Raw genomic sequence first — 25,971 nt, forward strand, 5'->3', positions numbered from 1 at the left:
AAACAAAATGCAAGAAAAAAAGACAAAATCTAAAGGCCACTTTCACCACAAAACAAAGAACTCGCTTCTTCCACACGTACATATCTTCCTTCAGAACAGTGCCTTCAGTTGATCTTCAATGGCCAAAATCTGTGCTGACATCATAAAGTGTTGCTAGCAAAAGTTGCTTTTGCCAGCACAGCCTTTTCTGTGTCCTTGTGTAAGTATCAGTTTGGCTGACAAACTGCTCTGTTGCTGCCACCTTTAAGTACTACTGTAAAGAAGCATCCCTACACCGATAAAAGCTCAGGGACATTATTTTACTCCGAGTGATAGAAGTTTTACAGAAGCAATCCTATTCTGCTTCTTATGCAAAATTACAAATTCCACTGCTAAGGGGTGAAAAACCTCTTCAAACTACCCACTAGGTTCTAAATTTGCCACTGCTCCTCCAGGCTTTATACAAGTGGAAAATTATAAATGGACAAAGACAGACCTCCACCTAGACCTCAGAAACAACCCTTGATCTCCAAGGCCACAGCAACTGACCAAGCAGCACTAACAATAAAAAAGACAAATTTTCTCATAACCACATATAAGCTACAATCAGTCCACAGGCTTCTACCATTCCATACATACACCTGATAAGCATTCATGACTGTTGATATATTGTATATATGATAATTTAAATCTGAATGGGTGTAAACATTTATTGCCAGTTAAGGACATAGAAATCTCTCAAGTTTTGCTAGGATTTTGTTAATGAAGATTTTTGAGTCCTAGAAGCCATTAATGGCAAGGTCAGCCAAACAAAATGAAGTAAGAACAAAACAGCTGTGCTCTGTTCTACTACAGCATGTTATTGAAATCATGAAATACTGAAATACCGAGGTATGCCATAGACACAGCTTTAAAGGAATCTCTTTGATTACCACTGTCCAAAACTACTAGGTTTTTCACATAACCTATGCAGCTCACATTTACTGTTTTTCCTTTTGCTTAAAAAGAGTATTTTTAAAATAAAATATAGTATAGTAGTAACATCATTTGGGACTCACTTGGTCTCTTCTATTGATGAATCATTCCAGCATTCTTTTAATTTGCAATGGCATATTCAAATCATCCTTCACCAGCTCAGAGCATAATTAGAATTGCACACAGCTTCACAAGTAAATGAAGAAATGGATAGATTTTGACTTTTAAATTACTTGCATTTCTTTAGTGGGTTTGAATACCTTACTTCAAAAACAGACTAACAGTTTGCATTTCTACTAATGACACTGAACAGCAATTACAATCAAAATAAGGAATCAGTAGATTTTTAAACAGAACTTAAGAAATATATCATCAGTATAGCTTTCAGGTGCTTTTGGTTCTCCTCTGATAAAGAGGGACAATGACAGATATAGCTGATGCAACTTTTCCAGTGGCTGTTGGTGTGTAGCCCATGGGAACTCAGCACAACACCAAATCCCAAACCCCCAACCCACAAAGGCCTGAAACCATTCAGCTAACTACATAAGGTTTGCCATGGATGGATCTGACTATGAGCATGTGATGTTCAGCATTTCATAAACTGCTCAGCTGACTTTTCTTCTTTTTCTTGTAATAGTCCTTATAACTAAACAAATACCAATCATACACTGATTTTCCTAAAACTTCTCTGTAGAAAATAGATCTGGGTGATAATCAGTTTTAATGAATAGAATGACAGTTAAAGTACAGGGAACAAGCATTCCATTAACAAACTGTCTTGGTGGCAAGGGTGCCTGGATCCTGACCTCTGGTTTCCTCAACAGCTAGTTATGCTGATAAAACTGGCCCTAAAAATGCTTAAGGGAAAAAAAATCATTTAACATTCAATTCACAGTAAGTTAAAGCCTTAATATGAAAACACTACTATACAATTTGATGCTTAGAAAAAAAAAATAGAGAAATGGGATTTAAGCAAGTTGATATTTAGTGATCTCAGTGATCTTAATGCTTTTTGCTACTCACATCCCTTTCTGTTAAGTAACAGTAATAGATTTTTACATTTGATAAAAGGACGTAACAACCTACATGAAACACCACACAGCCTAACGGTAAAACTACTAGCAGATAGGTATAAAGGCTGTCTCCTAAACCAGGGTTTTTGCAAGAATAGAATTCATCACAATAAGCACTGATGACCCACAAAACCAAACAAAGAGAAATAATTTGGGAAGTATCCACAGGCAAAAACCTGTTTGAGAACTTCCTAAGTTGAAATAATAGCCCAATAATACCATGTTAGTATTTTAATGAGGTGTAGCCAATTATGTCCTGGGTTTAAACAGAAGTGCAAGCAATCCTACCACATGAAGAATAAAAGAAGGGACAAAATAATAAAAAAAATAACCCAGTGACTACCTCTATTGTTTTTATAAACTTCTTATTTCCTTCTTGATAACTCACAGTGTATTTGACAGGAGAGGTTCATTTTTAAGATACATACTATGTACAAATGCTGGATACTTGTGAAATGAAGGTGATGCACTTATACACTGTAAAACAACTAGTAGTTTTGGGGAGTTGTTTTTTAATGTTTTCATCCAGGTGATTGGCATCAATTTCTATCTGCACTTAATTCCTGGAAACTTACCAGTTGATATACACAGCTGAAAAACAACACAAGAATTATAACAACTCATTGACACTAAAAACTAAGTTGACATCCTTTCCATTCTAAGGCATAGCTAATTAGGTATTTTTCTGAAAGATGCCTGTCTAGACAATTCTCCAACACCTCCAGGGATGAGGATCCCTGAGTTTTCACAAGCAACACACAGTAGTGCTTCATTACAACCACAACTGGGGAAGCTTCCCTAATGCTAGTTCAAGGCCACTACTTCTTGCCCTATGTATCATAGGTATGGAGAAGAGATGATTCCCTTTCTCTGTCTTACCTAGGCATATCTTAATCCCTCAATTTTCTTTTTTTTTTTTTTAGACTAAACAATACTAGCTCTTTTGTTTCCTTATCAGCCTCCAACCTCTCTCCTGGATCAACTTCATCTCCTCCATTTTTTTCCTAGAAGTGCAGTGCTTAAAACGGACAATCCACCTGAGACAGAGGAATGGGAAAAGCACTTTACACAAAGGCTAAACTTCTGCTTCTGCTACATGCAACAGCATCCTTTTTGCTACAGCACTGTTGAGTCATGTTTACTGCCTTCACATTCACTGCAAACCCCAGAATCCTTCTTAATGTCATTGACTGCCCTAGTAAGAGAGAAGTAATCTATGGATAACCCAGCACTTGCACTCACAGAATCATTGTCCAGTTTCTTTAGACCATTCTTCCAGGATCATTTTGAATTCTAATCTGTCCCTACAAACACACATGCTGTCTTTCCTAATTTCATCAAATGCACATTTAACAAGCCTATATTAATCCTTCACCAATGCATTACATATTGAGCAAAATCAGATTCCGAATAAATCCTTGAAGATTTACACAAAATAATGTTCAATTCTGACAGTGAACTACAACTAGTCTCTGGTTTTCTAACCAGTTCTGCATTTACCTACAGTAGGTCCTACATATGGGTGGGTTGGCTGACACCCTGTCAGGCTGTGCAGCCATCCAACATGACCTGGACAGGTTGGAGAGCTGGGTACAGGCAAACCTCATGAAGTTTAATAAGGACAAGTGCAGGGCCCTGCATCTGGGGAGAAATAACAACAGGCACCAGTAGAGGTTAGGGGATGCCCTACTGGAAAGCAGCTCCACAGAGAAAGACCTTGGAGTGCTGGTGGACAGCAAGTTCTCCATGGAACAACAATGTGCTCTTGTGGCCGAGAGAGCCAATGGGATCCTGGGATGCATCAAGAAAGGTGTGTCCAGCAGATCTAGGGAAGTTCTTCTACCTCTCTACTCTGCCCTGGTGAGACCACACCTGCAATACTGTGTCCAGTTTGGGGCTCCCCAGTTCAAGAGAGACAGAGAACTGATGGAGAGAATCCAACAGAGTGCCACAAGGATGATTAGGGGACTTGAGCATCTCCCCTATGAAGAGAGACTGAGAGCCCTGAGGCTATAGTCTTGAGAAGACTGAGAGGGGATCTCATCAATGTGTATAAAGATCTGAGGGGTGGGTGTCAAGTGGAGGGGGCCAGGCTTTTTTCAGTGGTGCACAGTAATAAGACAAGGAACAACGGGTTCAATCTTGAACACAAGAAGATTTCACCTCAACACGAGGAGAAACTTCTTTACAGTGAGGGTGATGGAGCACTGGAACAGGATGCCCAAGGAGGTGGTAGAGTCTCCTTCTCTGGAGACTTTCAAAACCCACCTGGATGCATTCCTGTGTGGACTACCCTAAGTGATCCTTCTCTGGCAGGGGGTCTGGACCCAATGATCTCTTGAGGTCCCTTCCAGCCTCTGATATACTGTGATACCATACCCAGTAAATGCCTTTACCTGAATATTACATGAAACAGTACTAAAATGTCACTAAAATATAATTTGACTGTTATCTAATTTCTTTCAATTTGGTAATTTATTGACTCAAATTTAAACTCAAGACACTGTAACCCATTAGCAGCTTCCCCCCTCTGCTGAGTATCACTATTCACTGGCAAACAGGAAAGCAATAGAGTTCTTCCACTTATATATATAAAAAATAGTACACAATGTTAGAACTGATTCAAGGACAGAGACTAAGATTTTCTGAAATGACTTGCAGTTAGTAGGGTTTCACCTGGAAACACTCAAGGCACCCTAGGCTGGCACAAAAACCTGAGACAGCAAGTAATAGAGGTTTTTCAATAATTCAAACCACCCATACCATAAATTCACTAGATGGCACTGCACATCAAGCTGAAATAATTTCTGTATGACCAGAAATTCTAGAATAGATTGGTAAAGATACACCCTGCTGCACAGAGTATGTGCATATATCTGTAGTTTCACGTAATTATTTCTTATAATAAAGCTATTGGAAACTTCTATCCGAAGTAAGGATGATCTGTTTGTCAACATAATTTGCAGTTTCAGGAACTAAGTAAAACTCCTCACAAGACCTAGTAAAAGCTACTTTGAGTGTATGCCTATTAAATTCAAAGTCATACATATTTACATGGGAATCACAATGTAATCATGAGATGAATTACTCACAGAAATAAGGGCTATTAACAAGAAGCATCTGAGAAATCAGATAATACAGTATTATATATAGCTGTGATAAGAATTTTAGAAATACTGCTATGTAAAGATGTGGGCTTACAGGCTTAAATCCACACCCAGCTAGCATGGTACTTAGGCACATTGATTTACACACACACACCATCCACTACAAGGATTTCAGTAAATCCTTCACATCGTGTTTGAAGATTATATTCAATTAAGGTCATAACATGAGAATTATGAACTATATATTCATCCTCATAAGGAATAAGACAGAAAACTAAAAGTCAAGTCTTTTGCTGGAGAGTTGTGAAAGATTCCTGTTTGATTTGGAAGAGTTTCCGGTCTCCAATATATAGCATTTGCAAAATAGCTGTTATGTACCTTAAAAATAATTAATTATATTTCTACAACTGCACTAACACATGGACAAAGATAATTTCTTAGATAAGGAGAATCTTCAAGAACCACAGAGAGCATAGGCACAGATCCGTTCAGATCGCTTGGCCTTGATGAGGAAACTGTGGTGTTTCCAGTAGTTCAGTATTCTGCAATGTGTTCTACTACATGTATAGCACATCAAAACCAAATTCTGATGCACAGGGCAACTTTATGGGGAAGGAAGGAGTTGGCATGCAAGTGAAACGTACCCACTTGGGGGCAATCATTTGAAAACAAGAATCATACTATCAAAACACCCTTAGCATGAAGTGCAAGGACTAGGCTAGGGCTCCCAGGCAATTTGAGCAATCAGAAGGTTCCTAAAACAACTGAACTGGCCACACTTAATTCTGCTACAAATTCTAAGTAATGCTTGCATAAAGCAAAGCAGCTTGTAACTGGTGTGGTACATTCAATTTCAAACAAATTCACTCAAGTGAAGATCCTGAAGGCAATTGACCCCATCTGTCACCTAGAAATTATCTTGTACTTAGGCTGTTACTCACTTCCAATACAAGCCAAGATATAGTTTTGCGTATATAACATAGAGAAAAAAAATTAAGGCCACAAAGAGATTTTATACATGGGCAACTATTTTAACAAACTCACATTTGTGCTGTTAAATTTCAAAGGAACCTTATCTAGAACAAGGTCCTCCTTTAAAGGCCAGTGTATCATCAATGCTTTGCAACAAGAAAAGATAATCCAGAGCTTTTCTGCACATTATAGACATTTGATTTCAGTTCTAATATAATTTTTAAGTAAGGGAAGTGTTGTCCTTATTAAAAATTACAGCAATAAAACATTTACAGTGAATTCTTAGTAACTTCTGGGGAAAAAAAAATCACAATGATATGGCAATTCTCTCAATATTAAGAAATAATAGCACATTTTATAAATACCTAGAATTTCTATAAGAAGACATCATCTTCTGCCCTAATTAGATAATCTCTATTTGATCTAGTCTAAAGGTAGTAGTTATAGAAAACTCATATTGCAAAGATGTCACTTAGCTGACTATTAACATATGTCAGGATTCTCAATCCTGGATTTCTTTGAACAGGCACAAGTATACCTATACATATTTACAGTAGAAGCTAAACTGAAGCAGAGTTAATGTTTTTGCTTCTCTTTTGATCCTTAGTTCCCTCAGAATATAGTCAGAGCACGCATTACTAAATGTTAAAAACCGTTTGGAAGAAAATTAAGTATCTACCTATAAAAGGATTCTTCCATTATGAATCAATCCCTTTTCCAGCACCTAATTCTCAAAAGGACTTAAACACACTCAACAAAATCTGTATTCAGACACAAATAATTTCTTTAAAAGCATGGTGGAAACAATTGTTAGAGCAGGTCTAGTTCTGAAACACGAGGCTGGTGACTGGATAGATACAAGGAGATTTATGTGTATTTCTCAAGCTAACAAACAAAAAATCCAATGTCAAAATTGAAAAAAAAATATTTTCACTAAATTTACAAACCTGAAGTCACAAAATAAGCATCAAAAAATTAAGCCTCCAAAAAACAGAAGCCATTCTTTAACATGAGGCTATAAGTGTTCTGCAGCTACTTTGTCCAGATTGATGATAGGGGTGTTTATTATTTTTGAAATTTATGCTATGAAGAATCCAATTTTAAAAAGATGTTTAATGAAAATAAATAAAAATACATTACCAGCATTTGCTGGGCTATGGTCAATCTCACTTGGACATATCCTTTAAATTAAATACTCAAGAGACAATGTATCCAAATTAATTTTCAGTGACAAAGTAAGCTAATGCATCACTGCTCAATTACAGGACTACAAACATGTCTGGCCCAAAGCCAAATAACGTGAATGGAAAATCTCACATGGACTTCAAAGAACATATGATCAGTCCCCATAATAACTACTTCAAGAACAGTCCATTTTTGGAGATGCAGCTACACAGCAACAGTTAATAAAGTCAGTGTGGTTTTTAGTGGTTGGAAGTTCTTTCAGGAAAGAGCTATACTGGCAAGCAAATAGGCTCAACTACCTAATAGGCTTCTAGAAAGAAAAAAAAAAAAAAAGGGGCAAAATGTCCTAAAGTGGCCAGACCCTGAAGATATCAAGACTGGGAAGAACTCCATATTACACTGCATTAATCTAATAGGAAAATCATCACCATAGGAAAGATTCTTTAGGTCTCAAGCTATGAAGTTAATTTTAATGTAACCTTTTACAATGCATTTAGAGATGAATGTGCTCAGCTGGAATCCAGTTACTGCCACTCAAGCTGGCCAGCACTGTGCATTCACAACAGATGGCTGCCCTTACTGCAAGCTCCTGCCTTTGGCAGCAGTGCCCATTTGCATCAGACTCCACCCAAGACAGTGGATGCTGTCACCTACTAATGAGAACCGAAGATTGCATTCACAAAGGATGAAGAACGTGTTACTTGAATTACACCCATCTGTGAAAGGGTTATCAGAAAATTTATGCTATTTACATGCTTACAGAACTGAGCAAGACCAGACCCATTTTCTGAATAATAGAATAGGTTATCTTTATTAAAGGAAATAATCATTACGTGGGAAAAATACACAAAACTTATTTCTGTATGGATCTGCTTTCACATACTTTAAATTAGAAGTTATCTTTTTGAATAACTAAGATTCTTGGTCAAGCCTCAAGTCAACTGCAGGTTTCTACCTCTTCAATCTGTTTCCATTTTTTTCAGAAATGCAATTTTTTTTTCTAAATTCAATTATTTCACAAAGTTGAAGAAAATCAGCTAATGGAATATACAAAAATTAAATATTTAAACTTCCTCTGTAAGGTAAGGAAAAAAAAAAATAGAAATATTTTCCTCTCATAATTTTTCAGTTAGAAGTGCTTAAATTTGTGTCTTGAAAAAGTGAAAGACATAAAACTTCTGACAAAACGTTAAGTTGATGGAAGTGACTGAAGTATAAACAGCATTTCCTTCTTCATAGCCATTCAAAGTTACCACAAAATCCTGTATAATGTAACTGTACGCATTAATCTGCATAGAAATAAAAAATATAATTCATCCTAAGTACCAAATAACCAATGGCAAGTACTGGTCTCTGTTCTTCAGTGATTTGCATCAGAATTTACTTTATGCTGACTAAAATCTACATCAGAAATTCACATTATTTCACTATCAGGTTGCAGGTGGCAGTTAACAGAAAATATTTTTTTTTAAATTAATTCAGAGAGATAATTAGCTGACAATAATATGGTATGCTTAGAATAAACCCAAATGAAGTTTTCTGTTTGTTAAAGACAATAATGGGGCTAAACTGCGAGTTACAGTGCTACAGTCAGAGAAACAACAGCACTACTGCCAAATCTTTAAAAAAAATTAAAATACCATGGATATAAATGAAGGAAGTATTTTTTTCATTACCACTATATTCAATAAAATTCTATTTTACAGAAATAAATCTAACATATAGCTAATCAACAATTAGGCAATATTTTCCTGCTAAACGACGTGCAAAGTAAAAATCAAAGTATCACTGTCAAATTGGAACATGCACTTGTAACTGCACAGAAAACCAGCATCTTAATGCAGTATACTTACATTATTGCATTCTCCCAGGAAATACAGTGCAAATCCATCAGCTTTTGTAGCTGTCAAAGCAATAATAAAAGAAGTAATTGTACTCACAGGTGGAAATCAAACTTCCACAAGATCTCTGAGGTGAAATCACAGATTCAATTCCACTCAGCACAAATATCTACAATTCTAAAGGTGAAGGTCTATTGCTATGTCCCTTGAAAACATTACACTCCACAAACCTAGAGGTGTAATTGTCGTTTCCTGCATTGTCATTCACTACATTCTAAAAGATAATGAGAAACAACATCCTTATATATATTTTTCTTATTCCAAGGCTTAATGTCTGTAAATTTAAATCAATTAATATTAAAGTATAGAAATAACATAAGAATGTGTGAAGTATCATCAGCCAAACAATATTCTCATTTGCATAAGTAAATAACTAACATTTAAGTAAAATAACTAACATTTGTGTACACAGTAAGCTACATTTTTCATTGCCTTAAGATAGAAAATTATAGGAAAATAAGGTGTTATAAATATTGCCATGAAATGTGTTTCAAACAAAACTATTTCTATTTTCTGCACCTGCCCCATACTAAAAACACTGACACAAACAAGGAAGTTAGTATTTGCCAGATTGAGATTGCTGTATGAAACAGGGTAAAGTCAGGTCCCTTAAACTCTCAAAACTTTAAAGTCAGTCAACCACCATCATTAACTGCTAAAGTGAAAACTCTGAAATCAGAGGATATAGCAGTCATTTTTTTTTAACCTGCTTTACACAACAGACTGACACTTGGATGTAAGTCTTCCTTTCCAACAGTTAATAAATATTTTAATTAGGAAATGGACATATCGGACAGCCAGTTTTTACGAACACAAGAATCCAGTTAGTACACTTCAGGGGAGCAATTATTCTTGTGTGTGATCAAATCAACTGGCTTTCTGCATTTCTCTGACAAAAGGAAAAAGGTCCCACTGTGTAGTTACTTGCTTATTGTCAACTGTGCCACACCAGTGAGAACTCAGGGCATGATTAATTGCATTGTGATTTTAAATCTTTCAGCTGTACTACATAAGCACATGGAGTTATGAGGCATAAGAGCACTGTAAAGGAAATATATTTTAAAATTTCATGTGCTTTACAAAAGAAGTAACAAAAAAAAGGTGAAATATAAGCCAAACACGTCTCCTGTATCTTCTCGCTTGCTCTGTATTAACAAAATCCAGTCTGATTTGCTGTGAGCTGGACAACAATATCCAAATAGCCCCTTCAGCAAAAGCAGTAAACAGAAGTGGTCCTTTTAAAACATCACATATATAAACCAGAAATATTACTCAGCATTACAAAATTATGAGGTAGCAGGGATGTTAAAACCTTTCTAAAGTGTTAACTGAAAACTATATTGAACAAAACTACTGATATTTTCTATTGAAATCTGAATTCATCCACTCTGGCTAAAAAGAAGTAAAATTATACTTACACCATTATTTGGAGTATTTTTTGGGTTTATGTCTTAACTTTTGATAATGTAGAATATTTCTTTACTGCAAATGGTTAAACAATGGAATGTAATTTGAGATCACACAAAAGATATGTCCTCTTTCAGTAACATCTCAGTTTTGTTTCAAAAGAAGTGAAAATTCAGTGATATTACCGACAGGTTTTTTTAACAATGCTGACATTTTAATACTATCATTACTAGAATTGTCCATTCTTTGGTTCCTTTAACAGGGCACTCTAATTTTGCAATTGGATATGCAATTGTCTCCAAAAATGAAATTCACTTAAGTGCAATCAAGGATTCACTGAGAGACAGATTGGAAAGTTCATACTGAGACAAGATCTAAAGAAAACACTGTTATCCCCCAATACCTGTCTTTATTAATTAAACTACCAAGGAATTGTGCTGTGCCCTGATCCTAAGCAAAAGGTCAGAGACATCTGATTCTCTTTCTCACCTATTTTAATGATGCTGCTCAGTTCATACAGAAGTAGTTGGTTATCTCCTCCTGTATCCAGGCGCTGTTCTATGTAGCTGTTCAATTCGTACACTACACCTTGCATATTCGTATCCTGGTACTATGGAAGTATAAATCAGAAAAACATTTTAGAACAACTCAGATGTATTTTGCAGATTTAAACATCTAAATTTATTTAAAACAATATGTTAAGATTTCAATACCAAGTCAGTTGTGACTTTCCTAATCCAGCTGCCTGAAGAATTGAGTCATCGCCAAGCAAGCAGCACAGCACTTTACTCTATGTTCCATTAGACATTTGTTGAAAGCATGTTGAGGATATCACTGAAAAATTAATAATCACCTAAACTTGGCTAAAGTCAAGAGATGTGACAACTATAAAGTAACCTGCAGCTTCTTTCTTTTAAGCTCCTACTCCACCATGAAAGGAGGCAACTAGCTTCCTTTGCCAGCATCTTCCACCTCATATTCATGAATGAAATGAAAGAACTGTGTAAAGCACCAGTTTTGAGATGGCAGCAGCAATTAACACCAACAGACTGAAGACAGAAATGATGCATCAAAATGGTACCAGCCACTGAGGTCTAATCAGCATTTGCTTCAATGAAAGGTAGCAGACAAAACCAGGAAGAAACTGCAAATCAGTTATGGTATTTAGATGGGAGCAATGGCCTACTGAAAAACAGCATGATATGGCTACAATCTCCTAGGAAAGGAGATGCAGCCTGGCTTTAGCAACCCAGCTGTATTTGGTTATCCAGTTCCTGAGTCCTGAAACTAAGATCTAACAGGCTGATAAAATTGGCAGCAAATGTGCATATATATCATGACAGCATCATGACCAGTAATTTCACAGAAAGCAATACTAGGCAGTAAGTAGATTCATTAGGCTGCCCAAAACTGGTAATGTGGCAACTGAAGAAAGCAATATTATCGATTATTTATTGAACTCACTGATGCAGTAAATTATGTTGCTTAAACTGAAAATGAAGCTGGTGATCTCTAGATGAATTAAAATTGCTTGAAAGACTAAGACTTATTCTCCTGCTCATTCACACTTTAGAGCCAAATGTAATATAAACAGTACTATCAAAAATGCCATGGAAGTTGAGTACCAAAGTCTACCCATCACCACTCACATTTATATGCACATATGTAGCTCTGCTTCACATATATCTCAATCTTGTCTATACATAATTTTGGATGAACCTGTACATGTTGACACTTACTGATGGATTAAGCACATAACTTACATGATACATTCTGTGATTCCACTATTACTTTCATGCATTTTTATGTATGACACTCTATGTCACGAATATAGAGCATACAGTCATATACTGAGGATACATTCATCTTCTTCACCCTAAAAAATCCCCCTTGTTCTCATGGGGGACTTTAATTTTCTGGATGTCTGCTGGAAATACAACATAGCAGAGAAAGAAATGATCCAAGAGGTTCCTGGAGTTTGTGGAAGACAACTTCCTGACACAGCTGTTAAATGAGCCTACCAGGGGAAGTGCCTTGCTAGACCTACTGTTTACAAACAGGGAAGGACTGGTGAGTGATGTGGTGGTTGGAGGCTGTCTTGGGGTTAGTGATCATGAAATGATAGGATTCTCAATTTTTGGTGACGTAAGGGGGGGGGGTGTCAGTAAAACCGCTACCATGGACTTCCAGAGGGCAGGCTTTAGACTGTTCAGGACACTGGGTAAGAGTGTCCCTTAGGACACAGTCCTGAAGAAGAAAGTCTTAGAGGTGCAGGGGTAGGCTGTCGCCATGTGTTGTCAAACAAACAGTCAGGGAAGATGCCCTGCCTGGCTGACCAGGGAGCTGTTACAGGGTCACTGGAAACAAAAGGAGAGTTTACTACCTTTGGAAAGAGGGACAGGCAATTCAAGAATTAGGTCATGCGGACAGAACATCAGAAAGGCAGAAGTCCAGACAGAACTCAATCTGGCTGTTGTCATGAGGGATAACAAACAAGATTCTTACAAATACATTAACAACAAAATGAAAGCCAAGGAAAACGTCCACACCTTTATTGAATGCAGAGGGGAACATTACGATGATGAGGAAAAGGCTGGGGTACTTAATGCCTCCTTTGCCTCAGTCTTTAATAGTCAGACACATTATCCTTGAGTATTCAGCCTCCTGATAGGAATGGAGAGCAGCATCAACTTCCCACAATCCAGAAGGAAGCCGCTAACAACCTGTTCTGACACCTGGCCACTCATGAGTCTACAGGGCCAGATGAGAGATCTGGCAGAAGAGCTTGCTAAGCCACTCCCCGCCATCTATCAGTAGTTCAGGAGACGTGCCAGATGATTGGAGGCTTGTAAATGTGACACCCATCTACAAAAAGGGCCAAAAGGAGGATTCAGAGAACTCCAGGCCTGAAAGACTGACCTCAATACTGGGGAAGATTATGGAGCAGTTGATCTTGGGTGTGCTCACACAGCAAAGGCAGAATAGTGGTGGGATCAGGCCCATTCAGTATGGGCTCATCAAAGACAGGTCCTGCTTGACCAACCTCATCTCCTATGACCAGGCAAATTGCCCAGTGGATGAGGGAAAGGCTGTGGACATTGTCTACCTGGACTTTTAGTAAAACTTTTGACACCACCTCCCACAGCATTCTCCTTGAGAAACTCATGGCTCATGGCACAGACAGGTAGACTCTTTGCTAGATTAAAAAACTGCCAGGCCTAAAGAGCTGTGGTAAATGGAGTTAAATCCAGTCGGCAGACAGTCACAGGAGGTGTCTCCCATGGCTCAGTATTGAGGTCAGTTCTGTTTAACATCTTCATTAATGATTTGGATGAGGGGATCAAGGGCACCATCAGCAAGTTTGCAGATGACACTAAATTGAGCAGGAACGTTGATCTACTTGAGGGTAGGAAAGCTCTGCAGAGATATCTGGACAGGTTAAACTGATGGGCTGCGGTCAGTGGAATGAGGTTTACCAAGACCAAGTGCCAGGTCCTGCACTTTAGTCACAACAACCACAAGCAATGCTGCAGGCCTGAGGAAAAGCAGCCCAGTGGAAAAGTATCTGGGGATGCTGGTGGATGGAGAGCTGAACATGAGCGAGTAGTACGCCCATGAAGTCTGATGACATCCTGGCCTGTCCAGTAGGAGTAGGGGAATTATCGTGCCCCTGTACATGGCCCTGTTGAGGCCACAGCTTGAGTATTCTGCTCGGTTCTGGGTACCTCAGTATAGGAAAGACATTGAGGTCGTGAAGCATGTCCAGAGAAGAGCAACAAGGCTGGTGAGAGGTTTGGAGGGCATGTCATACGAGGAGCAGCTGAGGATGCTGGGGTTGTTTAGTCTGCAGGAAGAGAAAGGTAAGGGGCGATCTTATTGCTCTCTACAACTACCTGAAAGGAGGTTGTACTGAGGGTGGTCTTGGTCTCTTCTCCAGAGAGAAGAGACTTGTTTTAATTAATTCATTCTTCCCATTGCTGACATTTTTCTATTTAAGATTCAGTGCCTACAATTATTTTGTTATATTTACTATAAAATTAATTACAGCAATACAATTCAAGTGGACTAAAAACTGGTTTAGCACTATCTTACCAGCATCGTATTTCTAGTAGTTGCATATATTATAATGCTACGAAAAAGTACTAACCATTAAGAAGACAAATCCTGTTATTAATCCTCACATGCAAATTTAAAAATGCAATAGGCTGACGTTTTACAGGATTTATATAAAATCATTTCTATGATTATTTGTCTTTAGAATATTGTGGTGCAATAGAAGACAGCAACTCATGAGAGGTGATTTAACAATAGCACTGTGACTTAGATCTAAATAAAGAGGCTAAGAATCAGAATTTATTCCATGAAACGAAGCACAGAAATATTATGAGTGAGATAACTTGTAAGCGTTCATCCTGAACAATTAAGACATACACACACATAATTTAATATCTAAAGTAAATTTTAGGTATGACAAACTGAAATGAAGATTAATTTCTTTGGTTTCAAGCTTACAGGATAGCTGTGCCAGGGACATTTTTCTGCAGAAAAGAAAAAGCCCTTCTGCTACAACAAAAAGTCTTCATTGATACAGCAGTGTCAGTAAGTGCCAACATAATCCAGAAATTGATCTGTTCTTTGTAACTTCTTTAAATATCTTCTGAACAACAATAAGAACAGCAGATTTCTATGTAATACTTACTCCCTACTACAGAGCTATTTCTCCTCAGCAACAATTGCCTAGTTCTGCAACAGAAACATGTCCTTTTACAGACCTTATAGTGTATGACATTATAACAGGCTAGGAGGAGTTAAGACTAATTGAACAGCCCCAAATCCATGTAATGCAGAAAGAAATGGCCAAATGTACTTTGGGGATGCAGAACTTCATCGGAGGAGCAGAAAAACAAACAAAACGAAACAAAACAAAAAATTGTAAACTTACGTAAAAGTCATAAAACATGGAGGAAGAGGCTACACCAGAGAGATTCCTCTTGATGTTAATTTTTTATGTGTAATTTAGGCATGTTAGTCTGATTTCACAGGATGTCAGACAACCATAAGACAGAACTCTCTGCCAACTGATGCAGGTAGCCTCTAGCTCATCACAAGGCTATGCAGTACTGCTTTCTGGAAGGTGGCTGCAAAGTACTGTTTCTTTACAGGCTCAATGGGAAAGAACAGAACAGGTGATCTGCCCAGGAAAGAGGAGAAGGTGCTGACCTGTCTTAACAGTATGCCTTGGAAACAGACTTTCGGGAAAGTAAGGACCAATTCTTCTAACAAGCTCCAAGCATTTTCTTAAAATTTTCAAGGCTCCTTACCCACCCTTTCAAGTATTATCAAACTAAAATGTACAGAGGTCCTGAAAAAGCAGTATGAATCTTCATAATTAGTGCTTCAGGTCTAACACTTGGTGTAATGCCAAGCTCTCCCTATTTTGTTTGCCATATGAGAGGAGCTGGGAGGTGAGGGTTCCTTCCTGTCTCTCACCATCATCTAGGCCATATGGAAAGAGTGTGCAATGAGGACTTACATATGTAAGTTCTCAATGCCATTAAAACCACATATATAAAAAGAGTAATTCCCAACAACATCGCTTTTGTACTTCGGAAAAGCAAACACTGCGCTAACAAGAAGAAACCATTTTTTTATGCTTTAGTTGATATATATTAGCATTCCCTAACTTTCAGGTAGCATTATTAAAAACCCCAGATCAACAGTTATCACCCTGATTTAAGAGATTTGCCCTATATAATTTTCTGGTTCCCCCTATAACTTATATTCTGGGAAGTAAAGCCTTTTACACCTTGGTCTCTTAGCCCTAGCAACTAGTGATAACGAGAAGAAATGGCCTCAGGTTGTGCCATGGGAGGTTTAGATTGAATATTAGGAAAAACTTCTTTACTGTAAGAGTGGTGAGGCACTGGAACAGGCTGCCCACAGAAGTGGTGCAGTCACCACCACTTGAGGTGTTTAAAAAATGTGTAGGCATGTGTACAGGGTTTGGCTGAGATGGAGTTAGTTCTCCCCATACCTTCGTTTGTTGTGCTGTGTTTTATAATAGTAGTTGGTGTTGATAACACACCAGTGTTTCGGCCACTGCTGAGCAGTGCTCACACAGCACAAGGCTGTGCTTCTGCAATATTCCTCCTCTCTCCCCAACAATAGGAAGAGAGATGGGCAAGATCTTGGGAGGGGACACAGCCAGTCCAGCTGACCCAAGCTGACCAAAGGTGTATTCCATACCATATGATGTCAACACAGATATAAAAGCTAAGTGTAAGAAGGAAGTGTGTGGACATTCGTTGATGATGTCTATTCTCCAGAGCAAACACTAAATGTATTGCAGCCCTGCTTCCTGGAGAGCAGCCAGACATCGTCTGGAAGCTCTTGCTTCTGCAGCTGGCCTTGGCCTTTGCTTTTGCTTTTCATCCTATTAAATTGCTTCTATCTTGACCCATGGGCCTCACTGTATTTTCCCTCTCCCCTGTCCATCTTATAAGGGAAGCGATAGAGTGGCTTTGGTGGGCATCTAGCCCCCAACCACCACATGGTACTTCAGGACATGGTTTAATGGTCATGGCAGTGTCGGGTTGACAGTTGGACTTGACGATCTTAGAAGTCTTTTCCAGCCTGAATGATTCTATCACACTTGCTTTAAGAATTGTGGGGTCATTACTCTATTTGCCCACATCATAAGCAGGTTTTAAAACTGAAGTATAGTCTTGCCTCCTCCTTTTTTTCCCCTCCAACCCTAAAGGAATGCATAGAGAAGAACATACTAATAAGCAAATCCAGTCCCTTGTAAGCAAAGGCAGCCTTGTAAGAGACATCTTGTTTAAAAAGTGCCTAGAATATTCATTCCAGCTATCACTACACCTTACCATAATGAGTATTCAGACATTGAATTCACAAAGAGAAAAGTCTGGATCTTGTATTACTACAGTCACCTACTTCTTCAAATGCAAGAAATCATTGTATTTCAGTTGCAGTAATGTTACTGCATTTCTGATGACCAGTGGTCATAAAGAAAGAAATGCTTGTAAAAAAAAAGCCAAAATATTTAATAAATGATAATGAAATTAATTAATAATGGGAAATAGACACAAACTCTTTTTTCATGTCATTTTTATGTGCATGTAAGTTAGATGCTGTACCTGTTTGATACGTACATATATTTATGTGTATCTTCTGTAGGCATGGCAATTGTTTTGCATTGTTTAGATGCACTGATGGCTAATTCACATCTTGCATAGAAACTAATGTTTATCATTTTTGGGCACAGATGATTAAGAAATAACTGTGTCCTAATAACACTGAAAATACATCTAACCTGGACATGTGAAGAACCAAAATGTTCATCTGGACTTGATTAAAAAAGAAAAAAAAAAACACACCAAAAAAACCCCAACACAAGCCCCTCCCCCCACAAAAAGGAAAAAAACCCACCAAAAAAACCTACAGAAAGGAATAAAACTGCTTGCTTCCTTCAAGGTGGAAATGCTGAGCCAAAGGACGTCAAATCCTCAGACTGAAAAATAAAAGTAGAGAGAACGTGGTAAGCAAGCTTATAGTGCAGAGCTGACTTTCAAAGGAGCAGTGAATCTGGAGAGGAAGCTCAGAAAAATCTCTCACCTCCAAAAAAATCAGAAGAGGTAACCGGGGTTGGCCAGAGTAACTGGTTTTGTTTAAACTTGGACACTGGAAAGCAAGAAGCTATAAAGAGCTGAGGTGATTCATTTTAATGCTTGCACGTAGCATTGGAGAAAACTGCTTCTACACGCATTTGCCTGACATCTATTCTTCTTGTTTTGACTGGAGAAGACGTGGGTTAGAAGCTGCTCAGTAAATAAAATTTAGCACGGCTGCACCATACACACAGGTATTTGTGAACTGCTTGCTCACACATCAAATGCTCTTCACAAAAGCAAAGAAGGGAAAATATGAGATGACATTTGGCAGGACAGGCCCTATTACGTCTAAAGATGCAAACCAGCTCTCACTTTGTACAGAAAGGGTTCACTGATTTTCAAGGCACATGTTTACCAACCTTTTTTGTAGCTGATTCCTAAGCCTTGGAGATGGTGAACACCTTCCCTACAAGAAGCTTTTTGACAAATAGCCCCCATTTATCAGCAACCAATTCTAATCTTTCCCTCAGCTCCTTCTCTGTTACCAAATGGTAACACTGAAATAAATTACTTCACTAGTAATAGGAAAAAGACATAATAAAAAGTAAAGGCTTGGCTTACGAGAAAAGAACATAAGATTATATAGAAGTAACAATACAAGCTGTTATTAACTGTAAGGCTCATAAACTTCATAAATATCTCAATTATATCACCTCTTCAGATTATATAATAAAACAGCATAACGAGCTTCGTTTTAAGTTGACAAGGCTGAATATTGCTCTGCTTTTTTTAAAATCAAATTCCTTCCTAATACTTCACTTGCAAGCACTCTGAAAACAGCATGTACAAAATTAAAAATAAACTTCCTCATTTTCCTACCACTGTTGCTTTTCACTACCACAGTATCCACAGGATTTTCTTTATAAAGAAATCAGCTTATACAAGCACCATGATAACGGGTGCAATGCCACTTGCATCACTCCTAAAGGCTAAATATACATGTTTGTTCTAGTTCCCCTAACTTTTTGATTAATTTGTCAGTCTTCAGTTCTGGGACTGAGTGAAAACATGTAAATCCCATCTTTTGTAAAGAAATACTACAAGAATGAGCTTGTTTTGACAATGTGTCACAAAAAGCCCGAACTTTTATTATCAGTTAGATGGTGAAGATACATGCAATTACCACAGCTATTTACTGAAAACACACTTGCTAATTCTGTAACTGTCAGTGACATACCGTGCTGGGTGCTAGCTGCTGCCAAGGCAGCTGCTAAAAGCTGCAAGTCCAAAAAGGGGAAAAGAAAGGATTAAAGTATAATTCCTGTTTCCAAGAATAAAGTACTGTAAATGAGCTAGTCACTTGTTAGGTAATAATTTTCTGGTGTGCGTATGGTAAACTTCTGCAAAGTAAATTGCTATTGGCATCACCAGAGTTTACAAAGCAAAGGTACTTGCCAAGAGGCAGCTTCACTGAAGTCTTGTTTAAGTAAACATGGAATGAAAAGTCATTAAGCTAAATCAACAACAGCTAATTTTGCTCTGACCATATCAGGAACAGAGAGCATTTGTCTTTAAATTTCAGAATCTGAGGTACAAAAGAGCACACCGTGATCATGGGAGCAGCACACAGAACAAAATCCTGCCTATAGTTCATGTAGGAATGGGGCTATTTGTGCCAGCTGAAAAGAATAACATGTCTCCAATGCACAGTTTTCACTAATATTATAAAATAAATGCATCTTTAGTCTAGATATAAATGATATTGCTTCTTCTGCAGATAAAACAGCAAAAACAAAGTATAAAATTCAGCTGAAGTTTTCTTCAGCAAAACAGTACAATAGTCAGTTTTCTTTCTGCAATCCCAATGTCCAGATAACCACTCTGTAGCTAGAATAGGTGGGATCAGCCAGCATACATCTGTGCAATCAGTAAGCAGAAGAAATTCAGCATTTCCAAGGATGTTCCCAATACTACACCACGTGAAAAAGAGATTCTGTCCTCAGTTACATATATTTCAAAAATACTGGAATCTAGCAGGTAGAAAAAAGGTCACAGGTTCACTGTTTGGTCACAGATGCTCATGAGGTATCTTGTAATCACAGTTGCCTTTATGCCAAAAGCAGTATACAGAATTTGTGAAACTGTACTTTTTTTCTCTCTACAGTGCCCCCCCCCTCCCCCCCCCCCCCCAATCCATCAGCTACTATGTAAGGTCAATCTATGATATCTTTATATATAACTTCTGAACACCAAAATGTTGATGAATTTGCCATTAGTTGACCAGATTTAAAAATCACAAACTCGGAAAAGCTCCTTTTCTGTTCTACAAGTACCAGATTTTAAAATATGTGGAATATTTCTCCAACTTTATCATTTCAAAAACATGCAATGTAATGCTGATAGCCAAGACGGCTACTTTATTTTTGTTCTTCTGCTAAGCTGCTAAGAATGCAAAAGACTCAAAATGCAGTTTAGACACAACAGCAGTTTTCAGAACCTCTTCAATATTCAAAGACTGAAACTTCAATATAAATCCTTTAAAATCCTGAAATTTCCTTCCAATAACTCAAGAATAAAAAGATTTTAAAAAATCTGGATGCCACTCATCCTACTGCATTTCGCTGATTGGAGAAAAAAAAAAAGGCAAATGAAGGACATGACATGTTCAGTATTCAGAGTCCCTAAAACAATCTTATAAACCTGCATGTTTATAAAGAAAAAAGTGAGGCTTTTGGGGTAGTGAAAGGGGTTAGACAAATCTAACTAAAACTATCCTACCCCAATCTAATTCTGTTGCCCTTTGTAAGCACAAGAGGAGTTTATTGAAGCAACTGATGTGACAGAATATGACTATGAATGTTTAAATGTTTTCATTCTACCCAGGATTGAAAGATGGAAAAAAAAAATTCCTGTGATAAAATCCACTTTTTTTTTCAGCAAATATCTATATTGGCTCCTTACTAATATAGTGTTTTAAAACAGTTGTTGATTTAATTCTGCAATAAGTTTCCCTTCAGTAGACTTCCCCATGGTATAAGTTTCTTGTAGGTATTTTCAGAAATAAAATTGTAATACTTAATGACTTCAAAGATCATCGTTCTTCAGTCAGCATAAACATGTCTTTTTGTCTGAAAAACATCTATGTATAGAACTTTCCTAATTTAAATTCTAATTTCCATTCAGATTTTAATTAAACTGACATCTGTTTGAGCTACTGCTGAAGAAAAGAGGATGCATTGCAATGATCTAAATTATAATATATGGCATCATTCAAGAAAACTGTAACAAACATTTAGTACATTTGCAGTATGGTGCAGTACTGATTGCCCTCGTATTGTACATAAAAAAATAAAAAAAAAAATTATGTAACATGGTATACACAGCAACTACACAATGACTGATAGCTGAAAGAACTAAGGGAGAATATCTTTACTTAAGAACATCTTTAGTATCATCTGCACAGTCTGATTCCAGGACTCAGAAGTGACAGCCCAGCCATCTTTTGGAAAACTCAGAGTCACTATATATATATGAAGGGGCTGAGACGGCTGGGACCAGCATGTGTGAGACACAGAGGGGGTGATTGGCAGGGCAGACTCAAGAGGCATCAAGGTTCCAGAGCTTGCTTTTTTTGCATTGAAGGGCTCAAATGTGGTAACCTAGATATTCTGTAACTTCATTTTACAGAGCGTTAGTTTGGGTAAAACGTGCATCTATTTACCAAATTAATGATAATTAAAAAGAACATTCTTCCACATAAATATTTACAGCTGCTGAGATTTTGGGGCAGATGTTTAATTATTTTGAACTCAAAACAATATAAACAGATACATTAACAACAATATTCTTTAGTTGCACCAATAGGTATTTACTCAACTGTTGTAACTGTTGCATACTAAGGAGTGACCAAAAAACATGGACAATTACTAAATCATTACTTTTCACCTAAATTCCATATACATCCATAGCACATCACATACACTGAGAACTTCTGCTTGAAAAAAATCATTGTAGACATCATTTAATCTTTTGCATGATATCACAAGATTATGCATAATCTCACAAGATCTCACCAGAGGTGAACTTCAGTTCTTCCTTACACCAACCACCGGCTCTCAGGGTTACCAGAAGTTTCCACTGCCAGCATTTTTTCACTCCTTCTATACCCTAGTGTTTTCCATATGACTTCTACCGAGAGCAAGACCACTTAGACAGCTTTTACAGTGTTTCAACCAGCCTTGTTTTTAATATGTGTCTGACAATATTGTGTTTCTTCTGGAAACATTAAATAGTCTATGCAACATGTTCAAGAAGAGGAATAAAAGAGGGATATGATTCCACCACAGGAAGCTGTAAGTGGCTCCCTCATCTGACATGAAATAACATGTGGGTGCTTCGGGCTGACTGAACACATCTGTGAACAACAGAGTGTCCTGTACTATCATTTACCAATTTTGGCAAAGGCAGTGATTTCTAACAGATCCCCCTAACTATTCTGCAAGACAGAGTATGTTACTTAAAGATTTTACATTATATTTCATACAGTAGACTGCAAAATATTTCAAATTAAAGAATTTAGCTCATCTGTACCCACAACACATCTCCAAGGGAATTATTAAATAAGGTATATTCTTTCCCTTGTTTCCTCTTACACTTGTGAGGCAGTAACACTGATTAACTAGTCTTGCTGCTATGCCCATGATTTTCTGTGAAGTATCTTTTTAAATCTCAATCAGGAAAATAGAACTATAGGAACTCTGAATTTATTAATGTAAACCAACTTTTCACTTACTGCCAATCAAGTGTTCTTGATACTTTTTTCCCTTATTAACTGTTCTCTTGTCAGTTCACCTTCTCCCCTCCCCCACCTCCCCCCAATCTGGAGATCCACTATGTCCCCAGAAGAGAGTCAGATCTTGGCCAGAGATTGCACAAAAACCATCTCGAGTGAACAGTGAGTCTCAGAGACTGCAATTCTTTTTTTAGAGAGCACAGAGAGCAGCACTTACTTACCCTGCTGACTTCTTTAGGAGTGGGCTCATCTAAAAGGAAATAAAACAAAGAATTAGACATGACTGAATGAAGAACATGACACCAGACCTCAGTTTTCGCACCATTGTACAAAATTCAATATAGTAGTAGGATAAAGTATTCAAGAATACTGTCCTGAATTATTTAAGAATACAAAATTTCCTACCTACATTTCATAAATCACTTCACAGACTAATTAAACCATTAAGTCCTATATCATTCTATCACATTTATATTCCAATTCAGTAAGACAATTATTAGTATGGCATAGTCTGAGAAGTAAAAGCCCTTTGCTACAAAATACGTCACCAGCATCCTATATATACAAGCAATGTAGTGAGCAGACTTAGACATTAGGTTCTGAAGATCAAAGAATCTCTTCCTATTGATTTCTTTGGATGTGGAAGAAGAAACTTGTGACCTTAAGACTACCAGAATATCAGTGATGTGATGTAGCAAAATACATTAAAAGCAGATACATTACAACGTGTATACATATATAGAGAGATACATATAAAAATACATAAATATATATATGAATTTTGTCCTTTCAAATGCAAGCAGGCATGCATGTATTTTTTGCAATTCAACACAGGTACAATAAAGATTGAGTTGGATTTCTAAAAATAAAGGGAAAGTTGCTATACAGCAAGAACACATCTGCCGCAAGAACACATCTGCCACAGGAAATGTTTCCAAAGTCCATTTTGATCACATCAAAAGCAGCTTAAACACATCCTTACAACGCTCCAATTGGTTATCTGTTTCTGAAAACACAAAGGGAACTATTTATAGCATTTTATTTGACAATAGGAATAAAATTAATATGCTTTGGAAATTAATTTTAAGTTACCAAAAATACTTTTTAGAAGAGATTGAAGACCCAATATCCAGTGCAAGAAATTATCTCTCAATTATCATACCAATTTCTTATCAAGATTGGGTGATACCAATATTTCTAATACTTCACAATTTTGAATGAATATTACTCTTCTCTTCCCCTCAGTTAAATGATATACCAGTAATTTGCACATGCAGAACACAGAGATAAACTTAGTTGATCTATTTAAGGTATTTCTGTTGTTTGCAATGCAATAAGACATAACTGGCAATGTTCAGTGATCACAGAATCGTCCTTAACTAGACCAAATTACATATGAGTTATAAGAATAAGAAGTTAAGACTCCAAATCTATCTCCCCTATTACCTTATTTCTCACAGTGAGCAACAGAAGATGTGAATGACAGAAAACATCCCTGCCTGTGGCAGGGAGGTTGGAATAGATGACCTCCAAGGTCCCTTCCAACCTATACCATTTTATGATTCTATGAAAACCAAGTCATAACAGATATAATGATGCTTACCCTGGAGTATACTCTTGGCCTTCAGTAACCAACGGATTAAACATTTCTTGAATCAGTGGTGATATTTTTCTGTTTAAAAGGCTAGCATGGGGTTTTCTTCCTCACACTTCAGTGGGGTAGGAGGGCTGTTAGATTTTGGTTTATAAACCTCAGCCATCATCCTTTAGGATTCCCAACATTCTCCGAGTTCCACCTTTTGAAGACTTATTATAAGAAAAAATATTTTATTCTGGATCTGTACGTTATGAATTTAATCTGATGGCACCTGTGGCATCCTGTAACTTGTGATTCTACAGATCTCTCAAACAAGACTTTCTTTGCTTCTCACCCCATCAAAGCCTATTCTGCCTTGCTGCAAGCCATTCAGCACTGCTGGGTGCCCTCACCACTCCTGCCACCTCTTATCTCTCTGCATCCTTCCAGGATGGGAAGGTCCAGAACCAGAGGCAATACTGCACTTCAGGAAAACACAACAGGGACTTGCAGAATGACACAGGAATGATTTAGGAGCCTGCTTTCTGTTTGCAAGGAGTAAGTCATAACATGTTACCTGTTTTGCAACAGTTACTAAATACCGAGCTAACATTTTAAAAGCTTCATGTTTTGTAAGACCAGTATCTTTCTCCAGAGTGCTAACAAGTAAGAGGCCACTACCGTGTAAGTAAAATTAGAAACTTTTTGTCCCCATGTAAAGAAAGCAGCATTTACCAATATAAACCTCTTTTCATACCTTGAAAAAAAATCTTATTTTTCGAATTACCTTCAATCCCGCATCTCCCTACCCATGTATTTATATGCTGAAAAGCATGAGAACAAAATCAATTTACTGTAACATACCTATTAGAAATGGCTACCATCACAATCCTACGGATTTCACACCATTGTAAGACATAACCACCACTGCAGCTTCCAATAATAGGCCGACAGTCATTACATCAAAGAACTTTTGATTTCTTTCTGTGAGGAGGTTAAAAGACATGCTAACAGATCAGGAAGTGAAAAATAACACCTATTTTACTCAACAGAGATAAATTTTATGGCACAATTACTAGAGACAATACTTTTTCAAAATAAAGAAGATAAAATCAATATACCATTTCTTCAGAAGTAAGGTAAAAAAAGTATTTGAGAAGTTTGGAATTAGAACTCCACAGATAAAGTTTGTGATTCAATAATTTTAAATTGATAGAAAAAATGAAAGATATTTTTAGAGGATGGAGGAAAGCAAAGGATGACAGAAAAAATAGCATAAAATATTCTGTTAATAGATCTAGATACAAGTTAAATTACTACATAAGTGAGATAGAAAATAATTTTCTTATTAAAAGAAACAAATGGCCTAACAA

The 25,971-nt window shown here is 37.2% G+C and overlaps 1 protein-coding gene across 1 annotated transcript in view; it reads right to left on the reverse strand.

Moving 5' to 3' along the window:
- Positions 1-25,971, reverse strand: part of PDE10A (phosphodiesterase 10A) — a 180,965-nt gene that overhangs the window by 45,256 nt on the left and 109,738 nt on the right. The window contains exons 3-5 of the mRNA XM_054399026.1: positions 23,244-23,272; positions 11,089-11,209; positions 9,145-9,194 (exon numbers count right to left, since the gene is read on the reverse strand). Of these exons, the coding sequence (XP_054255001.1) occupies positions 9,145-9,194; positions 11,089-11,209; positions 23,244-23,272 (200 nt within the window). The remainder of the gene's footprint in view (positions 1-9,144; positions 9,195-11,088; positions 11,210-23,243; positions 23,273-25,971) is intronic.

Source organism: Indicator indicator, chromosome 2 (genome assembly GCF_027791375.1).
Source record: "Indicator indicator isolate 239-I01 chromosome 2, UM_Iind_1.1, whole genome shotgun sequence".
In the NCBI taxonomy this organism is placed as follows: Eukaryota; Metazoa; Chordata; class Aves; order Piciformes; family Indicatoridae; genus Indicator; species Indicator indicator.